Genomic DNA, 21605 nt, shown 5'->3' with positions numbered 1-21605 from the left:
GTCTCTGTCAACTACAGCTTTCACGAGAGCCTCTTTCACTGACACAAAGCCTTCTCACGTATGCCACATTGTTGTGGCTTGTTGCTATGGCACACGGCAAAGAACCTAGCAACGAGCGAGGTGAAAGGTCATTGTCGTCTGTCCCATGTGACACCAGGCATCTGCGGTGCCAGGAGAGACCCTACCAAATGAACGGCGCTGTCACTACGCTGTGAGAATCACGCAAAAAAAAAAAAAAACACAAAACACCACAATCTTCAAACAACCCCCCCGCTAAAAACGATCCCTGCCTCCAATCCCCTGATTACTCAACTCACTCTTTCTGTTCAGCTTCACTTACATGATTTATGCTTCATTGTATTATAAAATGAACGCTGCATTGTTTTTTATTTACATTCACCCTTAACCAGATGAAATATATAGCTCATATTTTAGGAATAAATACAGCCAGCAATTTACTCCAGCGGTCCAGATAATGTGTGTTTTTCAAGAGCACAACAGTGATACTCGCTGGGGCTTTGAGCCAACAACCCTCTGGTTACCAGCCCAGTTCTCTTGCCAATATGTGGCGTAACTGTTGAGTGATTACAGCATGCAGCCTGGGGTCTTTCTGCTCTTTCTGCCACGCTGGTCAACGCCGTTTATCCCCTCACTGACAGAATCAGATGCCTGCAATCAGCGTGACTCGTCTGCTTCTGCCTGAGCTGTCAGACCGTACGAGCCGCTGCGGTATCATATCCCCGCACCATCCGCCTCGCGCCTGGCCGCCGCGGCTGAATGCCAACGAGGCAGCGGGCTCGGTGCCAGAGCGCCGCAGGTGCCAGTCCCAGGTAGGGCACTGCCAGCCTGCTCTGAGGAAGAGCCCTCAGGGTAAGCCGCTCCTGTGAATATCCAGCGCTATCAGACGTATAAAGAATACTAGCCATGTATGTGTAAGTGCGAAAGCGCTAATAAAAAGACAGCGCTGTCTGGAGCAGGGCCAAGAGTCCGAGTGGCACAAACACCAGCGAGACCGGCAGACTGCCCGGCCTCAGCCAATCAAACGGGACAAAGGGTAAACGGCAAATCACACACAGAGAGGAGAGTTTACTGATAACAGGGGCAGCGACGCTCCGGAACACAGCGTTTCTGCACAGAGGGCCTCCCTTTATGACACGCCAGCCCGGGGGGCGGGCCTCCCTTTAGGACACGCCAGCCCGGGGGGCGGGCCTCCCTTTATGACACGCCAGCCCGGGGGGCGGGCCTCCCCTTATGACACGCCACCCCGGGGGGGCGGGGCGTCTAATGAGGTCACAATGCCGTCTGCCTGCTCCTTTCGCTCGTGTAAAAATAACCCGTGTTTCCACAGCTGATCTGGCTGCTTCCGTATGCATCCAGCTGCATGAAGGGATCGTATGTAAAAGATGAGCCTCTTTCGGAGAGTGGACTGTGGAAACAGAGCTCTCGTGATTTACATACAGCAGTGCAGCGCAGTGTTAGGGAGCAGGACTCATAACCGAAAGATTTCTGGTTCGATCCTCCGCTGGGGCACTGCTGCTGTACCCTTGGGCAAGGTACTTTAGCCAGAATTGCCTCAGTAAATACCCAGCTGTGTAACTGGATAAACCTGTAACCTATGTTAGTTACTCTAAATAAGAGTGTCTGCTAAATGCAAAGTAATGTAATGTAACATAATGTAACATAACGTAACACACAGCAGCACCGCACTAATACACAGCAATGGATGGTGGGAAAAACACAGACACAACACCTGATGAATAGCAACATGCTTCACCTAAAGACATGAGATAATGTGCAGAACAGAACTGTGCGTTTACCTTGGGCCTTTATCTGGCGGATCTGTTTCACAGTCTCCTTTAAGATTGCACATTTGTCGGGCTTGACGTTGAAGTTGTCGATGTCGCTGAAGTTGGCGAAGATCAGCTCGGCCAGCTCCTGGATATACTTGTTTTCCTGCTCGCGGTTTCGCTTGTCAGCGCTCCGTTTCGGGCTGCAGACACAGGGAGAGGCGCTGCCTGAAAAGCATGCTGGGAAGTGTGTGCAGTAAAACAAAACAATGACAATAATGAAACTTGAAACAAAAAAAAAACCAACATTACAATCACGTTGGATCGGTTTATTGAAGCTGTTACAGAAGGAAATTGACGCCGACAGAGCGAATCTGGACAGTGTTTCAGTTTCCAGGAAGAAAGTTGTGCATTATATCCAATGGGGTTCAAGGCTTCAATTACGTGACAGTGCAGTGCTGAAGGACCCCCCCCCCCCCCCAAACCCAGAGCCCAGAGCTCTCACCACTACCCCCTTTGCTGCTTCAGCGGGTGGAGGGGGGGCACGGCTTCTTACCTGGGGCCCAGGTGGTCGGACACACCATCTTTGCGTTTGCGGGGCTCTGCCCTGGCAGGGTCAGGGATGTTACCGCCCAAGATGCTCATCTTCATGGCATATCAGCGGCTGCAGTTTGAAAAAGGGAACTGAGCAGCTGAATCAATCGATCCAACAAATCACTCGTTCGGTGAATCACTCAACAAATCAATGAATGCATCAGTCAATCCACAGGAATATGAATCCGTCCATTCGGATTTCACATAGTGCTCTTAACAAAAGTATTATCAGAGAAAACAGATTTCAGGGCACGCTGCCCCTCAGAGACATCAATGAACAAATCAATTAGCTAGTTTATTTCTGCTACAGCAGCAAAAGAATTCTCACACATTGTGTCATCACATTCGTGGTTGTTCTCTGGTAACACTACATATACAATAAGACATTCTAAAGGACATTACAGGCGCAGTACAAAAGATTTGCTCTTTAGAGAATGCGAAAGCACACCCCAGCAAACATGAGAAGATTACTGTCCCGCCCGTACAACTGCGCCAAAGTGCCAACCACCGTCCCGACGCAGAAGCGGCGACATGGGTGTTCCTACGGCTGGGTCACATCCATGAATCCTGCACCCTGACAGCCAATCCCAGACCGCAGCCGGAAGCACCGTATAATTAAGCAATAAAGCATGAATCTGCCCTGTTTGGTATGGGCAGCGCAACTGCAGGGAACTGTGCCAGCAGGAGCGACACTCTGTGAAAACACACATCCATACTGATGACGAAGGCAATTAGGGAGGTTAAAGATTAGCAGCGTCACACTCGGAATCTGCACCAGAATCTGACAGTTTATCAGCGAGGCGGATCTCGGAGCCAAAGAGAAATCCTCTGTAACGCAGGTGAGGCCTGCAATCGGGTGCCTCGGTAACAAGCGTCCTAACACACAAAGGGATTAGCATCAATCTTCCTGACAGGCCACAGCCTCTGCTTCTGGTGTTTCCGATCCCTCAAATCACGCATGACTTGCAGTCAACGCCTTTTATCTGTTTTTACAATCGTGTGTTTACTGAGGGGGAATCAAACCAAAAACCCTCGGGATACAGGCCTTGACCGTTGCAAAGAGGGCACACTGTGACTGTTTGTACACATTTGTGTGGAGGGTGTGGCCACTGTGAAAAAGTTTACAAAACTGAATTTTTCATATTCATTGAGTGCACATGGGAATATTTCATATTTACAGAGAATGCACAGGAATATTTCATATTTACAAAGAATAAACAGAAGTATTTTACGTTTACATATGATAAACAGAAATATTTACCAAGTGTGCACAGACATTCCACAGCATGGACAGAGGCTTAGGGCCTTTATAGTGTCTGTAGTGTCCACCTACCTAATAAAAGCCTATAATGATTGTTTACATGTATTCATTTAGCAGACGCTTTTATCTGAAGCGACTTACATAGGTTACAGTTCTTTACAATGTTATCCATTTATACAGCTGGATATTTACTGAGGCAATTGTGGGTTAAGTACCTTGCCCAAGGGTACAGCAGCAGTGTCCCAGCGGGGATTGAACCGGCAACCTTTCGGTTACGAGTCCTGCTCCTTAACCACTATGCTACACTACATTGTTCTTGCCTAATGTAACATACCTGCATCTCATCTGCTTAGTGTTAGTGGCAGCATTTAACACTAGAATGATGACCGGCACAACGCACCACAACGTAGCTCCAGCCTCACCTTTACAGACTAAAAATCGAAGCGCGTTCAGGTCATCTCTCCCAGCTTCTCATCCGCTGGCGTTGTTTGCTTCTCTCTGTCAGAGACAAAAACACACACATCACTCATCTCAGCTCAGAACGAAATCGCACCATTAGAGGCTGGGTTCACTTCTCTTAGAATTCTGTAGGTAAAATGAACTGCACATAATTGCATGTGGAGTTAATTTCATCTACAGTAAATCTATAAACACAGTGCTGAACTTGTATAAATGGATTATACGAAGAATGAAAGATATGCATGTCAGAAAACAGGAGCTAATCAGATTCCTTTCGAATGGTTTCTAATGCACCGAGCCATGCAACAAGGTACTGTTCTGCAGCTTTCATACGCTGGCCTGTGACTGACCCAACACAAAGCTTTATCTTAATATTTATTCACACATTTCATGCCAATGAATCTCCACACATAAGCAGCAAACACAGCGGCATCAAAGACCCCGTTCATGACTTCCTGGGGAGGTTCTATTCGGAGCACAGATTCTGCCCACCAATAGCATTTCTAATCTTTTTTTTTGCATTCCAGAAAAAACAACAGCTTACGGTAACACCAAGTTAATTGTGTTTGTAAAGTTTTTCTCCGATTAAACTTAGATTTAGAGAGAAAAAGAAAAGGAATCCAAAAATGAGAAATAAAGGATGAGTTATTAGATAGGCATGACATAGAGTGTATGTGTATATAGCGGGTGTCCCCTCCTTTTTGAAGAGCGCTTCAATGGTTCCTGCTACACCTGCTTATCACGTGACCCACGGAGGGGGTGGGGCCATTGATGAGAAGGACATCTGACCAATCACAGGCCGCGTGTCTCTGTTGGCAAGCTGTAACCCGACCCCAGAGACCCTCCCACCTCAAAGGTAAACAATCAGGCGGCTCCTTGATCAAATGGTACATTAATGGAAGAGTCCCTTTCACCTTTTCAGCTTTTGATTCTTATTTAAATAAATAAAAATGACAGGCGCCCAAAAATGGGGCGGGGGGAGGGTTCTGCGCGGGGTAGGACAAACTCACCGAAAAAAGGGAGGTTCCAGTATTGTACCGTAGGCACCGTAGGCACGACAGAACACTCAAATATCAAATGCACTTCTCTAATGACCAGGCTACGCTTCCCTATAGACAGAGATAAATGATCACTGTGTGCATGTGTGTGTTGCTGAACAGCCATGCAAACGGACTGTTTCTCCACAGCCAGAAAACAGGACTGGCTCAAGATGGACGGGCTCCGACCACAGTGAAAAAAAAAAACGCCGTTTGGGGCACAGCAGAATTTCATGGTGGTTTCCTGTGGTAACAAAGACGTTTATGTGGGCAGGAGCTCAAAGGCCAAGAGCACTTTCATTCCAGCCTCCAAGCGCTAGCCTGCGGAAACCGATTCACACAGCAACATGCGCGTTCACAACAACGACAACACAGAACCGACCTTAACCACACAGACATTCAATCCACTGCGCAGACACCCGCGCACAGAGACGAAGCTCAACCCGCAACTGCACCAGCCCGTGCACAGGTACGCAGAGACATTCCTAAAACAATCAATCCCATCAACCTTCAGATAAGAATTTACTTTACTTGTAATAATTTTTAAATCACTTTCTTATGAGTGTGTCTCTTTTACATATTATCCTTTTAAACAGCTGCCTGTTTACTGAAGTAAGCCAAGTTAATCTCCTTTCACCAGAGCTCTACTGCAGGGTCCCAACCAAGATTTAATCCGTTACATCATTCCATTATTGGCATTTAGCAGATACTCTTATCCAGAACGAATAACATTGGTTACATTTTTTTTTACAATGTCATACATTTATACAGCTTGATACTTGCCGAGGCAATTGGGGGTTAGGTACCTTGCCAAATGGTTCAGTAGCAGTGCCCCAGCAGGGAATCAAACCTTTCGGTTTCGAGTCTTGCTCCTTAACCACTATACTACACTGCCATTACCATTTGCTCAGTAAGACACTAACAGCACACACCACAGCTCACTTAACCCTTCTCAAACATTCTTCAAATGTTAGCTAGACACTGAGATGACAGAAACCTTTGGAAATGAGGGTGGAGTACCGGGTACAATGCAGTACAGAGGTCTTGCCACCAGGGGGAGGCACAGCCACTGAACAGTGCCTCTTCGGGTCTTTGGGTGGCAGTGCGGTGGAGTGGTCGAAGGGCAAGACAGCAGCTCTTGCGGGGCCGGTTGGGAGGCAGGGTCTTGCTGTGGCAGCTGTGAGCTGGGTGCCTAACCTGAACTGCCTCAGTAAATATCCAGCTGTTTAAACAGACAAAATACAGAAATGCAAGCTATGCCAGTCGCCCCCAGAATAAGGGCTTCTGCTAAAGCTACCACGTATGTAGCGTGTAGTGTTTATTAATAATATTCGGCAAGAAACGGGAGAGATGACACAGTCCAGCTCATCCTTTGAAATGCTGCTTCTTATCCACAGATATGTTCCAGTCTATCTTTAGGCCTGTGTTTCAAACAGGCCTGTACCTCCAGAAAGGAAAAAAAAAACCTGAAGAGATCATATGGCCCGTTTTAGTGACGTGCTGCATAAATACACAGCCTCGCTTTCGGAGTGTGTCCATCCGAAGCACCCAGTAAACACACACACAGCGCATACGAACATGCTCTCAGAACACGGCGTGCACACTCACACAGACATGCACGCATAAATATGCACAGTGCACTCAAAGACAAACACATAAAGTACACGCGTACAGACACACACACATATATGCACAGTGCACACACACACCCGCACGCACACACGCGCACTCACACACATACATGCACAGCGCCCACACACATATGTGCAGTGTGAGCACACACACACCCGCACGCACACACGCGCACTCACACACATACATGCACAGCGCCCACACACATATGTGCAGTGTGAGCACACACACACCCGCACGCACACACAGAGCACACACACACACATGAAGAGGACAGTTATGTAATGTTGTTCAGTGGAGTCCCAACCTCTCCCCTCCCCTCCCCTCCCTCCCTCTCTCTCTCTCTCTCTCTCTCTCTCTCTCTCTTCCTCTCGCTCTCTCTCTCTCTCTCTCGCTCGCTCGCTCCCTCCCCCTCTCTCTCTCTCCCTCTCTCTCTCTCTCTCTGTCTGTCTCTGTCTGTCTCTCTCTCCCTTCCTCTCGCTCTCTCTCTCTCTCTCTATCGCTCCCTCCCTCCCTCTCTCTCTCTCTCCCCCTCTCTCTCTCCCCCCCTCTCTCTCTCCCTCTCTCTCTCTCTCTCTCTCCTTCTCTCTCTCTCTCTCTCTCTCTCTCCCTCCCTCCCTCTCTCTCCCCCTCTCTCTCTCTCTCTCTCTCCCCCCCTCTCTCTCTCTCCCTCTCTCTCTCTCTCTCTCTCTCTCTCCCCCCCTCTCTCTCCCTCTCTCTCTCTCTCTCTCTCCCTCTCCCCCCTCTCGCTCTCTCTCTCTCTCTCTCTCCCCCTCTCTCTCTCCTTCTCTCTCTCTCTCTCTCTCTCTCTCTCTTCCCCTCTCTCTCTCTCTCTCTCCGTCTCCCTCTCTCTCCTCGGGCTGTTCCAAAGAGACTCTCAACCTTTCTGTGACCTCTGCCTGGCCCCGCACAGGAACACAGAGAACACAGGGCCCACTTCCTCCGGGCAAAACACGCTATCTGAACCCGCCGCGGAGCAGCGCTTGCAGTGCGGAAACGAGCCGGGAGTTAGCCGCAGTGCAGCACCACGGACCGCCGGCGGAGCGAGCCGCTCCCGCCTTACGAAGCACCGCTGGTGGCACCGCTGTCGCTAAGGGCTAATCACAGACCCCTGAGGCCCTGATTAGGGCGTGAGAGGGAATAATATTTAACCCTGCGGAAACCATGACAACCAGAGCCCCATGTGGCCACGCCCACCCCGGGGGGCGCGTGTCCATCTGGCAGGCAGTCCGAGCAGCCAATCACGGCGCGCGGCGTTCGCTCTTCGCACGGGCCCTCCGTGCCGGCTGCCAGGCTCACACCCAGGCTGTGATTAATGCGCGTCTCTAAGCAACCACTTCTGCGAGCGGGGAGGGGCCGGGGTGAGTGCGGGCTGAGCGCAAACCTGCAGAGAACAGGTGTGAATGCGCCAGGAGCCAGGGACAGAGAGCACAGAAACGTTCAGACTCAGAGAAACTTTGGGCTTCTGACAATGAGATCAAACGAGGCAGGAATCGCTGCTCGTGTTTGTTTTCATACACACACACACACACACACACACACACACACACTCACACACACTCACACACACTCACACACACTCACACACACTCACACACACTCACACACACACACACACACACACACACACACACACACACTCACACACACACTCACACACTCACACACACACTCACACACACACTCACACACACTCCTCCCTAACACACACATATACACCCACTCACACACCCACACTTCTGTAAAAAGTCTGCAAGCTACCTGACTCCAGCCTATTAAAGAACCTGCATTTACAAAAAACGTGCGAATGTCTCATTGGCAGAAACTTGCCTCTGTACTTTTTCCATGCTCACAGACGTGCCCTGGCCTTGTACCTTACCTAGGCATGCTAATTTCCATCACATTAGAATATTAATAATAATAAAAAAACTGTACTGTAATGCAAAGGGCCACGCAGGGAGGGGGCCGGTGCAGAGCCCGTGGCCCCTGTGACAGAGCAGTGGAATTACATGAATGGGATCCGCTGCACACTGTACATTCCAAACTAGCAGGAGTCACGCAAGCCCAGGGCCGGACTCCCTCACCCCCCTGCCCCATCAGGGACCTGGCCCCGGGGATTAGGAGCACTGCATGGGTACCTGCACAGGCAGAGAGTTAGGGATGGGAGAGGGAGGCTCCCCCAACCTCAACCCCCCGGTGTGTGTGCTGTTGTACCCCATCACTGACTCTCTGATCAGGACCTGCCGTTTAGCCACCAAGCGTAACCTTTTGATCAACTGCCTCCTTGGTTCAAACTGTGACTGACAGCGCGTGATGGCGTGGCGGCTCCGCCCATTAAGGGGTTCCCCAGGCCTCATTCGCCCACCAGTAGGAATGGGTGGAGCTACAGTGCGCTGTCAATCACTGACTCCATGTGAAACAGCCGTGGGACTTGCGTGGAGGAGAGGGGGGGGGCGGTCTGAGTCGGCACGTCACGGAGAGCGCGCGATAGCTCCACCCGTTTCGGGGTTCCCGAGGCCTCAGAAATGCATCCCTGGGGGGGGGCGTGAGACTGACGCAGTTCCCCCCCCATTCACCCCCCCACGCGAGCGGGCAGAGGGCCCCACTGCAAACCGGGGGAACCCCCAACTCGCACCTCTTCCTCCCGTAAATCTCCTCCGCGCACCAGCCTGACGGGCCGCTAGTGACCAGATGACTGTTTTCCACCCTCTCCCGCCGCACTCTGTTGTGGTCAACGGCATCGTCGCCATGGCTACGATCGGGGCCGCAGGGCTGGTTAAAAGTAAATTTTGCGCTCGTGCTAGAAAAATACCTCCTCGCACAGGAGCTGCAAAACGGACAGCACAGCTCCGCCAGGCCTGTGTGGCGTATCCGGAGGCTCTGGGGTTTCAGGACTGAGGTGGACACAGAGACGGGACACGCTCTCGATTAGGGGCGGGGTGACATTCTGGGGCAGCCCTTAGCGTCCTTCCTCTCCCACGCCCATGTGACACCCCCCCCCCCCCCACCACAGCGGGCCTCTGACCACCAGCCCGGCTGCTTGCTCCTCCCTTCCGCCAAGCAAAGCCCCACACGTCAGCGCTTGGCCCCCACTCCGTTTATCAAACCCCCCCTCCCTGAACGAGGCCCCTGCCCGGGAGAGAGAGGATCTGGCCCCGGGGGCGAGCGCCCCTCCCCGCTGGGTCCACACACCGCTTCCTCCCCGCCCCTCCGCAGTGAAGAGGTGCGCAAAACTAATTAACCGGGAGCCGTTCTTAGCTGGACACACACTGAGTGGTTTATGAAAATCAATTAGCGGCTGCAACAGAGGCTGCCTTACATAACAACCGCTGTTCAGCCTCACTGCAAGATTTACACCTTGACAGAGAAGGAAGGGTCCACAGTTGACAAGCAGACCGCGTCAGCAACTACCTGTACACACTGAACAACCTCTCAGTACTACAAAGCATTTACACTTGTTGTTCAACACAAATTTACACTCTTCATACCAATGTATAGGCTTTATATGACATACGTTGAATAACACATCCTTATGCAAGGATCATATATAAATGTTAAATATCTCTCCTGATATGACAAGTTACTGCCATCTGCCCTAGGCAACTGGAGCAGCACTGCACCCAAAACATAAAGGGCTTAATTACTGAAACACTGATTTATTACAGGTCTGGCAACCAGGCCGTTGCAAACTCTTTGTCATTTCTTTGATCCCCCCACGCCACCCCACCCCCGTCGGCATAGTAACAACAAAAATAAAGCCTCCGCTAATTTATCATCACACATGTGACCAACCGTCATTTCAACACCCCCCCCCCCCCAAACCCTCCTTTCCAGCACTGTGGACACCGTACTCTCACCCACATGGGCACATGGTTTGGAACGGATGAAATTCATAACTCAGATTCATAATCAATCAGCCAAAAAGGTTCTGTCACCCATAAACGAGAGCAGCCGACCCTGCCGCTGCTGTGAAACCCTCGTCCTGCAGAGGGCCGACACACACAGACTTACTCCTCGACTGAACAAACAACAACGGCGCTAACATCACCACTGTGCGGCCACGCAGCGAGCTTTGGCCACTCGATCTGCAAAGCGGGTGGCGCTATACCATGTGTTACCGGTGACTCAGTGGTTCATCAATTCAGTGACATTACGATTGAATCAATCATAATGTTTTCCTGTGGAGAGGCCTCTGATTGGTTGAAGTGAGTCAGTAATTGGCAGCATATGGTAGCTCCACTCATTCTGAGAGCGAAGATACATTCTCCTATCGCTACTGTACTGCCCTTGACTTACTGTTCTCTGATGGGAAACAAGATGCGCTGACACAGAAAAAAGGCATAACAACAGGCAAACAATGATTCATAGCTACGGCTTTCACGTCTGGTCCCTGCTGCCACCCACACTGTGGCAAAACCGGGGTAAAAAGTAGGGTGAGAATCTTGATGGAGCGGGGCACGCACCACTCAAAAAAAACCTAGTAACCCTAATATGCCCACAGATAGGCTACTCAACATTAACGGCTGCCCGATTTCCCTGGGAAAAATAAACTGTGTCAGGTGAGTAAACCTAACAAGTGAGCATATAGAGCAAAAATGCTTCTCTAGCAGCCTGGTCAGGGATGTAGTGGTAAAAAAAGTGGGTAAATGCTGGCAGGGAAGCAGATTAGACCACTGCAGAGTTCTATGTAATTCTCTCACTCTCTCTGTGATAACAGAAAGCAGCCTGGTAGAGTAAGCACATTTTCTTTTCCCTCAGCGGATATTGCAGCTGTAAGACAATACAAGGCCTACAACAAACTTTAACAATAGTTTGTGTAATGCAGACAGTAAATATTCGCCTCAACACAAATGAAGCTGTATTATGTTTAGAATTTTGTACTTTATGAGGGAGAAGGGAGAGAGATGGGGGTGTGAGCAGGGGTGGCGACGTACGATACTGCTGAAAACACTGCAAGGGCCCACAGATATCGCAATATACGATAATATCAGATACAGGCCCAAGCCGATGTACTGAATCACTAACAGAGTGATTCAATTGCTGGGCCGAGTTTAGAGTGTTAGCACATAGGGTAACAAATCATCCAATCAGAGACAGGAGAGACAGACAGCGACTGAGAAGAAGGCACATCTGTGTGAGCCGAATGGGACACTTCATTCCAGGAGAGAGAGAGAGAGAGACAGAGAGCCAGAGAGACAAGGAAAAAAATACAGCTCCAAACAGCTCTGTAAGAAACATGGGCCCAGCGTGGAACATTCAAGGGCTTTCACTTCTGCAGTTATGAAACTGCTTTTCATAAGCAGGCCACATAAGGCCTGGAGTTTGCGCTGCAGGAAAAAAAAAAAAAACAAGAAACACAGAAGTACGAGTTAAGGCAGTGTCCTTCTGGAGGTTTAACACGCTTCACTCCTCGGGTGTGTTCACACGCTGCAAATACACACAGCGAGAGCCCCGTCCCAGTTCCTGAGCGCAAACGCCAGGCCTTAGCCGTGTTTCTCTCTTCTCGCCGCTCACAGAAAAACGGCCTCAGCTTCGCCGTGGCTTTCCTACAACCCTCTGAAGGCTCGGTGCTTTAGCTGCCTCGGAGAGGTGGAACTGCAACGCTGGAGTGAGATTTCACAAACTGTGCTGCTGTAACGTCATTCTCATCTCAGGCCTGAAACGTCGCCTCTTCTCCCAGTGGAATCTCCTGAACACCGACCTGGTGTTCAGTCACGGATCTGATTGACTCTCTGGGAACTTTATCATGTTTGAACACAACAGTGTGCTGTCTATCAAGGCTTACAAGATTTGCCTCCTCCCCTTCCGCCCAAAGTGTTCATTTACAAACCAGACAAGTCATGTGATATTTTAAGGCTCATTTTTGCATTTAGAGATAAAACCATGGCACTGTGACAACCTATCCTTCAAGATTCCTTTTTTTCATGGAGTACAAATTAGTGCTCAAACTTGACCATTAATATTTCCTGAGGACTTTGTATGAATGCTGTGTTCTTGGGATGTGGGGAAATGGCAATGATAGATATTTGTGCTGAATAAGTTTGTAACTGTGCATGGAGCTGTACAGACTGGCCAGCTTTCCATAATAATAAACCATGTTCACCCAACAGGGCCAATATACGCTGTTAGATTAGACAGTGGGAGAGGACCTCCATGTAAAGGCTGCTAAAATGCACACACAAAGTTTGCATATCACAGCAGCAGACCTGTCAGCATGGCTGCCGGGCCTATTACTGCTCACCCACCCCACCCTCAACCTCAGCATCCAATCAAAACTGCAGCAACCCTCTGGTGAACTCCCCTGAGACGTCATAAGACTGTCATCGGCCGGGGGGTTCCGAGTATATCTCAAACAAGTCACCTCTTCGATCCTTTGCACAGCTCTCCAACTGAATCTCGCCCTTCCTCAGGACCAAACTGACATCCCCAGAGCTGGCCCCCCCTGCAATCACAGTGACTCCTGCCCCCCCCTGCACCAGGCCTGGATTAAAGTTGATCTGTTTAACTGCTCTCAGGTGTTACAAGCCTGATTAGGTGCCAGTGTTCTTTTTTTAACGCTGGGGGAGGAAACAGGGAAAGCCGTTTGGGTGAGGAGGCGAGGAGGGGAGGAGGTGAGGAGGCGAGGAGGCGAGGCGAATTTAGCACCACTATCATTACCCTGTGAGGTTAAACCCTCCTTACAAACTCTCCATTCATGCTGCACAAAGTCCACCTCACAGAGAGACCTGCAACAAGTCTATCAAACCATTCTGCGTAACATATAATGCCTGTGTGTGTGTGTGTGTGTGTGTGTGTGTGTGTGTGTGTGTGTGTGTGTGTGTGCGCACGCACACATGCCTGTTGCAGGAGATAGCCCTTATTTCTGCTGACACAAGTCTCTGCAATTCTGGTTAAAAAAAAAAAAAAAAGAAAAAAAAAATCTTTCTTGTTCCCGACTGAAGCTCGTAAAAAATTCTGTGGGCAGGAGATGTCAGAGTTCATGGTTCTCTGGTTTCACGAGTCGAGTTAAACGTGTTGCAAATGTTTAGAACGGTTCTTCTGTCACAGAGGACCAATTAGAGCGTTCGGCTTTGAGTATGATGTCACAGTGGAAGCCGAGCGGCTTCCATCAAAGAGCAGAGGGGCCACGCGTGATGCAACGCCTTACAAAGTGCAGCTTGCGCAACAATGAAACAGGCAGCGTGTTCTATCAGGGAGGCTGCAGACCACCACACTGCAGCTCCGCCGTCACAGCGGCTCTGTCCCACACGAGGCAGATCTCAGCACTGCTCCCCTGTCACAGCGGCTCTGTCCCACACGAGGCAGATCTCAGCACTGCTCTGACCAGTGCAATCTGACCAGCCCCAATCAAACCTGATCCTCGAGGTCAGGGGTGCTAGACACAGGCACTCAGAAGACACATTTGCTGGGGGGGGGGGGGGGGGGGGTGTTGGGGGAGAGTCTGCAACTGACTTTTAAATGAACATCAGCATTCTTGGAACTACAGTCTTTTTTTTTTTTTTTTTTCCAAAAAAAATATTGACATTGTAAATATGAGCAGACAGACCTGCAGGTTTACCATTCTGACATGCTTGGAGATCTGAAACGCTCAATGCGCAAACACACACACACACACACACACACACACACACAGGAATGGACTTTGTCTGCTTCCTGGTACGTGGTGTAACGTGCTGCAGACGGGCCTTCTCCAGACCGATCCCGACCCATTCGCCTCTGGTACCTGATCAATTGCCTGCTACGGGCTAGACTTTACACATGTTTTGGCTTTTAGCATCCTGCACTATAACGTCCGTTACTCCAAGTTACCCTACTAATAATTTAGCAACAATAATCAGTGCTATATCAGTGCTAGTTATACACACACACACACACACACACACTCATATGACTTTATATAGATACATATACATACAAACACAGCTCTGGGTTTGTGGAATCCTAAAGTTCTTGGTCCAAGCTCTTACATCCTGCCCAGGCTGACTTAAACTTGTGTTTATGGCTGACTATCAAATAGCAGTTTTTTTTTCCCCGCTTGTTTAGCTGAACACGTTTCTACGCGGCACAGTGTACAGTGATTTCAAAGATCTGCACGACACAGAAGATGGCGCCCAATAAATAAAAACAGCAGAAAATCAGCACTGACAGATCAATGTTCATTTTTTCCTGGGAACTTCGGTATTGTCAATACCTCAGGCAAAGGAATGTTCTCTTATTTCAAAGGGATAATCACCTTATAATTCAGAGGGTTACTAAACACACCAGACCCATACAGATGTGGATGAGAGTGTCGAAATGTACGGTCATTGCTTGCTTGCTGGGAAAGCAGTAAGCACTGCTGCTTGGGTACTGGCTTGCATCGTTGATAATGTCAGTGGGTCATGAGACCTCTGTGCATCCCGCTGCCAGTCAATCCCTCTTTCTTTCTGAAATCTCAGCAGCTCAGACTCTCTCCACACCAAGGCCTCCTTAAACAAATACATCAACTAGAAGAAAATAAAACAAACAAAAAAAAAACTTCTTAACAATGTGAATATTTCAGTATTATACGCAAATTTATCAGAAATCGTGTGGCTTGATTCAAAAGGCATAAAACAGTCCCCCACTTATGATATCTTGAAATCTGTGACTTTCGAGCGGAAGAATAATCAAAGGTGACTTTAAATTGGCAGAACTGTGATCTGTTAAATAAGTCTGGATTTTGTGCTTGGTCAATACACCTTTTGGATGAGTCAGCAATGTACAATTTTCAATGTGCCTTGCCACTCATTTGCATTGAAAACATGACAATTTGACAGGTTGAAGTCTGTGTGTGTGTGTGTGTGTGTGTGTGCATGCACATGTGATTGTCTTAATTATCCCATCAGCGCTGTAAGCTGACACTCCAGTTGGAACACACACTCTGTACATACCCGTCCGAATCATAAATCAAAGCAACTCACAGATTCACCAGCTATTCCCCTTTAGCTGAACTTGAAAAGGTTTCAGGTGAAAAACTTCAAAAGTGAGTAAGCCTTTCTTTTATGACAAACACATGCCATGCTTAAGATAGGGCATGTGCATGTGTGGCTGTATGTTTTTTTGTGGATGTACATGCGTTAATGTGTGAGTGAGTGTGTGTATGTGTGTGTGACTGAGTGAGTGTTGTGTATGTATATGTGCATATGTGCTTGTGTGAGTGAGTGAAAGTGTGTGTATATTTGTGTGTGCATGCGTGTGTGACTGAGTAAGTGTGTGTATGTGTGCATGTGTGAGTGACTGAAAGTGTGTGTGTGTGTGTGTGAGTGAGAGTATTTGGGTGGGTTGCTAGATTAGTCAGCTCTGTGTTTACTGAATGAGCAGTAACTGCAGAACATGGCTCTTGCTGATAGAGATCCTTTGTTTTCTTCACTCATGAAAGTGTGACACGAGACCGTTCTGGCTAAAGGATGTGCGACGTCACAAAACAAGAAGAGTCCTAGATGCAACTCAGCCAGCGTCCAACACACAGATCAAACGCACGAAAATCCACAACGAATGACATTTTTATAGAGGCAAAAGTGCTCGTCTGGCATAATTAACAGGGCTGAGTCCTACATATGCCATTTTTTCCTCATCCCCATCCTTTGTTCTTTGTTCTTTGACCATCTGTCCTCTTCGTGTCTCCGGTGCCTTGTGAACCTCACATGTGCATTTTGGGCTGCGTTCTCAGGAAAAGCCAAGACGGCCCTCATGCCACCGCGCTCCGGTCCCATTGCGTTCAAACTCCTTACTCACAGTCTGTCCATAACCGGCTCTCGGCATGTCTTAACGCTATGAAAACATCACCAACTTCACAATGGATGTGAAAACTCACCGTTTTATTGAAACAAAGCAGACTTGCATCAATTACTTAACCAACTTGAAACACTTTATTTGATTGCTTAACCATCGCACAACATATGCTCCGGTGTTGTGGTCACCGTCACGTCCCTTCCCCTTAAACGCTAATGACCACGGTCATTACGCGGCCAGCCCACAAAGAAACAGCCCCTTCTGTTTGTAATAAGCGCGTCACATTACGTCACTTTCAAAGGCTGAGGGTTTTGAAAAGCTATCACGAGGTCTTGCATTGTAACTTCCAACGTGTAAGTTGTAACTGAAACCGAGATCAGACAGTACTGCACGCTTCGCCAGCAACATATACGAAACTGCGACACACTTACTCTGTCAAAGGTATTCACTGTTGTGAGGAAAAAGTAACCAGGGACATACTCAGCACAATGTTATTCGTTTCAGTTCAAACACGGATTATACCGCAATAGATACATACTCCTGGTGTCACCTTACTCATTCAGCAAAAGTGACAATTTGTTTCTACAAGAAAGTGCCTCTGCGCTATAAGATCTTCATGGCCAAATTCGTTTATCGCACGCCGTCAAATCGTGCCAATGTCAGCTATCCCTATCAAGATGACAGCCCAATGAAAACTGTCCGTGACATGCAACCTATCACAACTGCATCCAAAACAAAACAACGTGCCACCAAAACTAGTAGCCAGCCATCTGGCACACGGCAACGTCGCCGATACGAGAGATCTTGATCCTTTTGCAGATCTTGATCTAAACTGCATAACAAAAAAACTCCACCTCCCGTGACTAAATGAATAGCCCATCAGAACACGTTCTTCTTGACTTACCGTTGCAACGATCCTTATAAATCCCTTATGTTACGTCCAGCTCTGACCTTCGGGTGTATGAGCCAGCGCTGTAGGTAACCGTTCCGCCGCCATGTTCCTGGCCCTGCTGATGGCTCTCCGTGCTTGTTTACTCAGCGAGCACAAGCGCCCCCCTCCTCCTCCTACTCCGCCTCCCCCTCCCCTCCTCCTCCCCGATACAGCAAGCACAATCACAGAGGATTAGCTGAGAGCGATTGTCAGTGCTCAAATCATTCCATCGTGACGGACATTACGACAAACGTCCAAAACACAACTTTTACGGGAGCGGAAAAGGGGAAAGTTGTTAAAACACCTAATCATTGGAGACTTTTAAAAGAAAAAAGGGGGCATTGCATAGACCGAACAGTGTGAACCCTCTGGTAAAAAAAAAAAAAAAAAAACCTCCAGAAATCGAATAGCACTGTACACAAATGAGTAAGTCTGATGAGTAACTCCGAGTTGTACTTTTCCACTAATGTATCACAAGAAATCGTAGCGTAATTTATTATTTGGGACAATGTGTACACCGTAGTGCAATTTACTCTCATTTCCTTGATGAAAATTAGATTTGCGCTTTAGTACAGGTATTGGTATGACTAAAGCTATGAGCTGACGCAGTTGTGTGCTGATATTTCCGCTGTTTTTCTGTGTAATGTTTACTAAACCTAATTGTTCCATCCCTATATTATTGCTGTTCTTGTCGCGCTTGTGATATGCATCAAGTGTGTTTTTCGTTGTAGAAATTCAACATCACGAGTTGCCAGCACTTGGGATACGTGCCGCCGGTCTGATTAATAATTATACATTTCACAGCAACACGCAACGACCAGCCAGTCTCCAGCTGCACACTGCCAAGTGAATTAGGAGTACCCCACTACGTGATCGCGTGTGGCTGTCGTCGGAGCAGTTGGTTTACAGGAAGCAGTCCGGAAAAGTTCTGATAAATGCAGATTTTTTTTTTCAATCACGTGCACCGCAAGGGGCTAAGCACCACAAGTGGACAATGAATTAGGATTACATCAGAGGGACCAAGGGTCTCTACCTAGCACGGTTCAGAGATAGACGACCAAACGCTCATTCTTCCTGTCTCCTTTCTTGTAGCATAAATTAAACCGCAGACACAAAGCAGAAAAAGAAACTGGATGGTACAAGCTGTCCCTACGTTCCTCCAGGGCAGTGCCTTAAAGATCACCACTACCATTACCCTCTGTACTCCAACAATTTTAAATAGTTTATCTTACCATCATTAATTTACATGTAATTGAGCTTGAAAACATTTTAATTTCTTAGAAAATTAGATTATCATCAGATGAAACTCAGGGAAACTGTTTGGTAGGATGTAATGAACACACACATACACACACACACACACACACACATACACAGCAAGAGGATGTGCAATTTACAACAGCTTGGTGTGTCCAACCAAAGACATATTTTCTAAGAATGTCCCCTATTAAATCCTTTGAAATGACAGGCATATGCCACCAAGTGCCCCTGTCCCTGCTGGACAGGAACACTTACCAGCTCTAACAGGTCCAATAGTAAACTGACAGGCTTGTCCACATTAGGTGGTCCAGAGACTTGTGCTGAGAATGCCAGTGAGGAGTATTTTACATTACATTTTAGCAGATGCTCTTGTCCAGACAAGAACAGTTTTTTTTACCATTTATACAGCTGGGTATTTACTGAGGCACTTGCCCAACGGTACAGCAGCAGTGCCCCCCGCTAGGAATCAAACCAGCAACCTTTTGGTTACGACTCCTGCTCCTTATCCACTGTGCCACACTGCCACCTTGCACTTCATGATGATTCCTGTATTAAATAATGTAGTATCTTCTGAGGTTCTCCCACATGTGAAAAAGGAACTTTCTAAGGAACAGTGGCATATTCCCACTCACATGCATCCTTGACCTGAACTGCCTTGCCCTGCTGTATAAACGGAGAAATATAAATGTGAACCAAACAATCAGTCATGGACAAGGAAATCCGCTAAGCGTATAAATGCAGTCTAATGATTCTTGGGCAGTATCAGGCACGCAGAACATTCCAACAGATCAGCAACAAGCTATCAAGTCCAACTCAAATTTATGTCAAATTACGATCTAAATCAACCATATTTGCTAACTTGATGCATACACAATTTAACATGTGTGCACTGAAGCACCATCATGTATGTATGTAATCCTTGCAAGACATAAGTATCAGTGTACTTTATAGCATGCCTGTTTAGACACATTTCAGAAGTTTTACTCATGGATTAATGACTATCAGCAGTACTAGCACCTTGTCAAAGTTTTAGGTGACCAAACGCCTGATCCAAAACAAGCCCTAATACACTTTGCTTTATTACTTGTCAGATGAGGCAAGGCTTTACTTTTTAAATCTATCTCTTATTCCAAATTTAAGAAAGCTTTGCTCGATAAATATGATTGAAAACACAAAACTAAAAAATGTAAATATGATTGAAAACACAAAACTAAAAAAATGTTCGTGCACACTGATTTAACTTGCCTTTCTATACGATGTTTACGTTTTGCATAGCTCACCATTTTAAACATGAGCTGACACCTTTGCAGCCAGGACTAGTTATACAGACACAGCCTGTTATTGAGGTACAATAAATCAAACGTCGACATGTTCCTGGTCGGGCATTACAGTACATTTGCATTACAGAAACTCGCTATTGGATATTGATAATTACTCGCTTTTAATAAATATCCAGATCCTATGGGACAGCGCGGACCTTATAACTGCCGATGTCTTTCAACTGTGAATTTAACATTTGCCCAAATGTTCGTGGGCGTTAACCAAGTGAACAGACGTGGTGCCACACGGTTGTTACAAATGACTAAGGTCGACTAAAAGGTCGACTAAAACCTCCTTGAAGCATCGCAACAAAGTTTGTCCTGCTTAAATTTATGTGTTGTTTACACTGTCAACAAAGTGCAGCCCATAGCTGTCAGATAGGCGAAAACAATATATTAAAATAACTGTGGCCCAAAGTACATGGTTACTGGTCACTTATTTTACAAACTTCGTTTGGCAAAACGGTGCTGTTTTCCAACGTGATCAAACCTCACGCAAAGTTCCAGAAAAGGTCAAACGTGGTGTGACCATTTTCAACCGATAGCCCACCAAGGCTTCGCAGAACACTAAGTAGGTCATTTCTCCTCGTTTCGTTTGCATCTAGAGTTGTGCGTGCGTGACAACGTATCGCAACGAATCGAATTTGGACTTAAACGATCGATCGTTTACAGGTGGCATTTCAGATACACGAAACGGTACCTAGTGGTTGCTTAGGTCTCAAAGTTGAATACTACACAGCTTGAAGAAACCAAACACACGGAAGCCACAAAATAGATCACGGTCTATATGATGTATACACAACGGAATACCCTTACCTATAAGAGACTGCTTCGCTGCTCCCCTCTTCTCCGAGAAAAACACGGGTTGCTTTAAGCTTATCCCTGAATTCCAGCTCCGGGAAGGCTCAGTAACAAGTCCACGGGGCTGTCACGTCGCGTTTGTTTGTGTACCAAAAGATCCAGCGTGAAAACGTGTTCGCTGTTTATCGCCGATTCAAAAGTTAAAGCGCCAAGCAGGACAGGGTTCCTCTCCTGAATGCTCCAGCTCGACTGCGTGATAGCGACTGGTCAGACCAGCGTTTCGCACGCATAGAACGTGGCCACGGACGAGTTCAGCTGGAGGACTTTCACATGATAAACACATGAACGAAGTATGTGCTCAATTTTTCAGGGTCTTTTCCCCCGAAACCTGTCATACTGATTTCATTTTTAAATAAATAAATAAAAACGCGTAACACAACCACAGCTGAGGGGTTTAACATGAAACCAGAAGAAGCAATATGTAATCATGTTAAGCAACACACGTACTTGAAAACAAACGACCTATTGCGCCACCGCACGGTGACTTCGTGCTAGATGCGAACGCTCGAAACATGACTGTAATACTTTCGTAAAATACGACAAAAGACGGGTATTTATTTTGTTATTCATTTATAGATATGTTTTAATTTAACAAGACATCCAATATACAAGAAAACAGCAATTTGACATGACGTGCAGTACCGCGTACGGAAGTTTAGCGGGTGTCTGCTTATGATAATATGTGCGGCGTTCTTTCAAAATGAGTAGGCC

At 47.5% G+C, this 21605-nt stretch overlaps 1 protein-coding gene across 1 annotated transcript in view; it reads right to left on the bottom strand.

Moving 5' to 3' along the window:
• LOC118771507 (nuclear receptor coactivator 2-like) overlaps nt 1-21110 on the bottom strand; it is a 41569-nt gene extending 20459 nt beyond the window's left edge. Inside the window, exons 1-4 of the mRNA XM_036519514.1 lie at nt 20850-21110; nt 4065-4140; nt 2344-2451; nt 1818-1990 (exon numbers count right to left, since the gene is read on the bottom strand). Coding sequence (XP_036375407.1) covers nt 1818-1990; nt 2344-2438 — 268 coding nt within the window. The 5' untranslated portion in view covers nt 2439-2451; nt 4065-4140; nt 20850-21110. The remainder of the gene's footprint in view (nt 1-1817; nt 1991-2343; nt 2452-4064; nt 4141-20849) is intronic.
• Between the last annotated feature and the right edge of the window lie 495 nt (nt 21111-21605).

This window comes from Megalops cyprinoides, chromosome 24 (genome assembly GCF_013368585.1).
Source record: "Megalops cyprinoides isolate fMegCyp1 chromosome 24, fMegCyp1.pri, whole genome shotgun sequence".
In the NCBI taxonomy this organism is placed as follows: domain Eukaryota; kingdom Metazoa; phylum Chordata; class Actinopteri; order Elopiformes; family Megalopidae; genus Megalops; species Megalops cyprinoides.
Note: the sequence above shows the minus strand (reverse complement) of the source record. Positions and strands in the feature narration are given on the sequence as shown.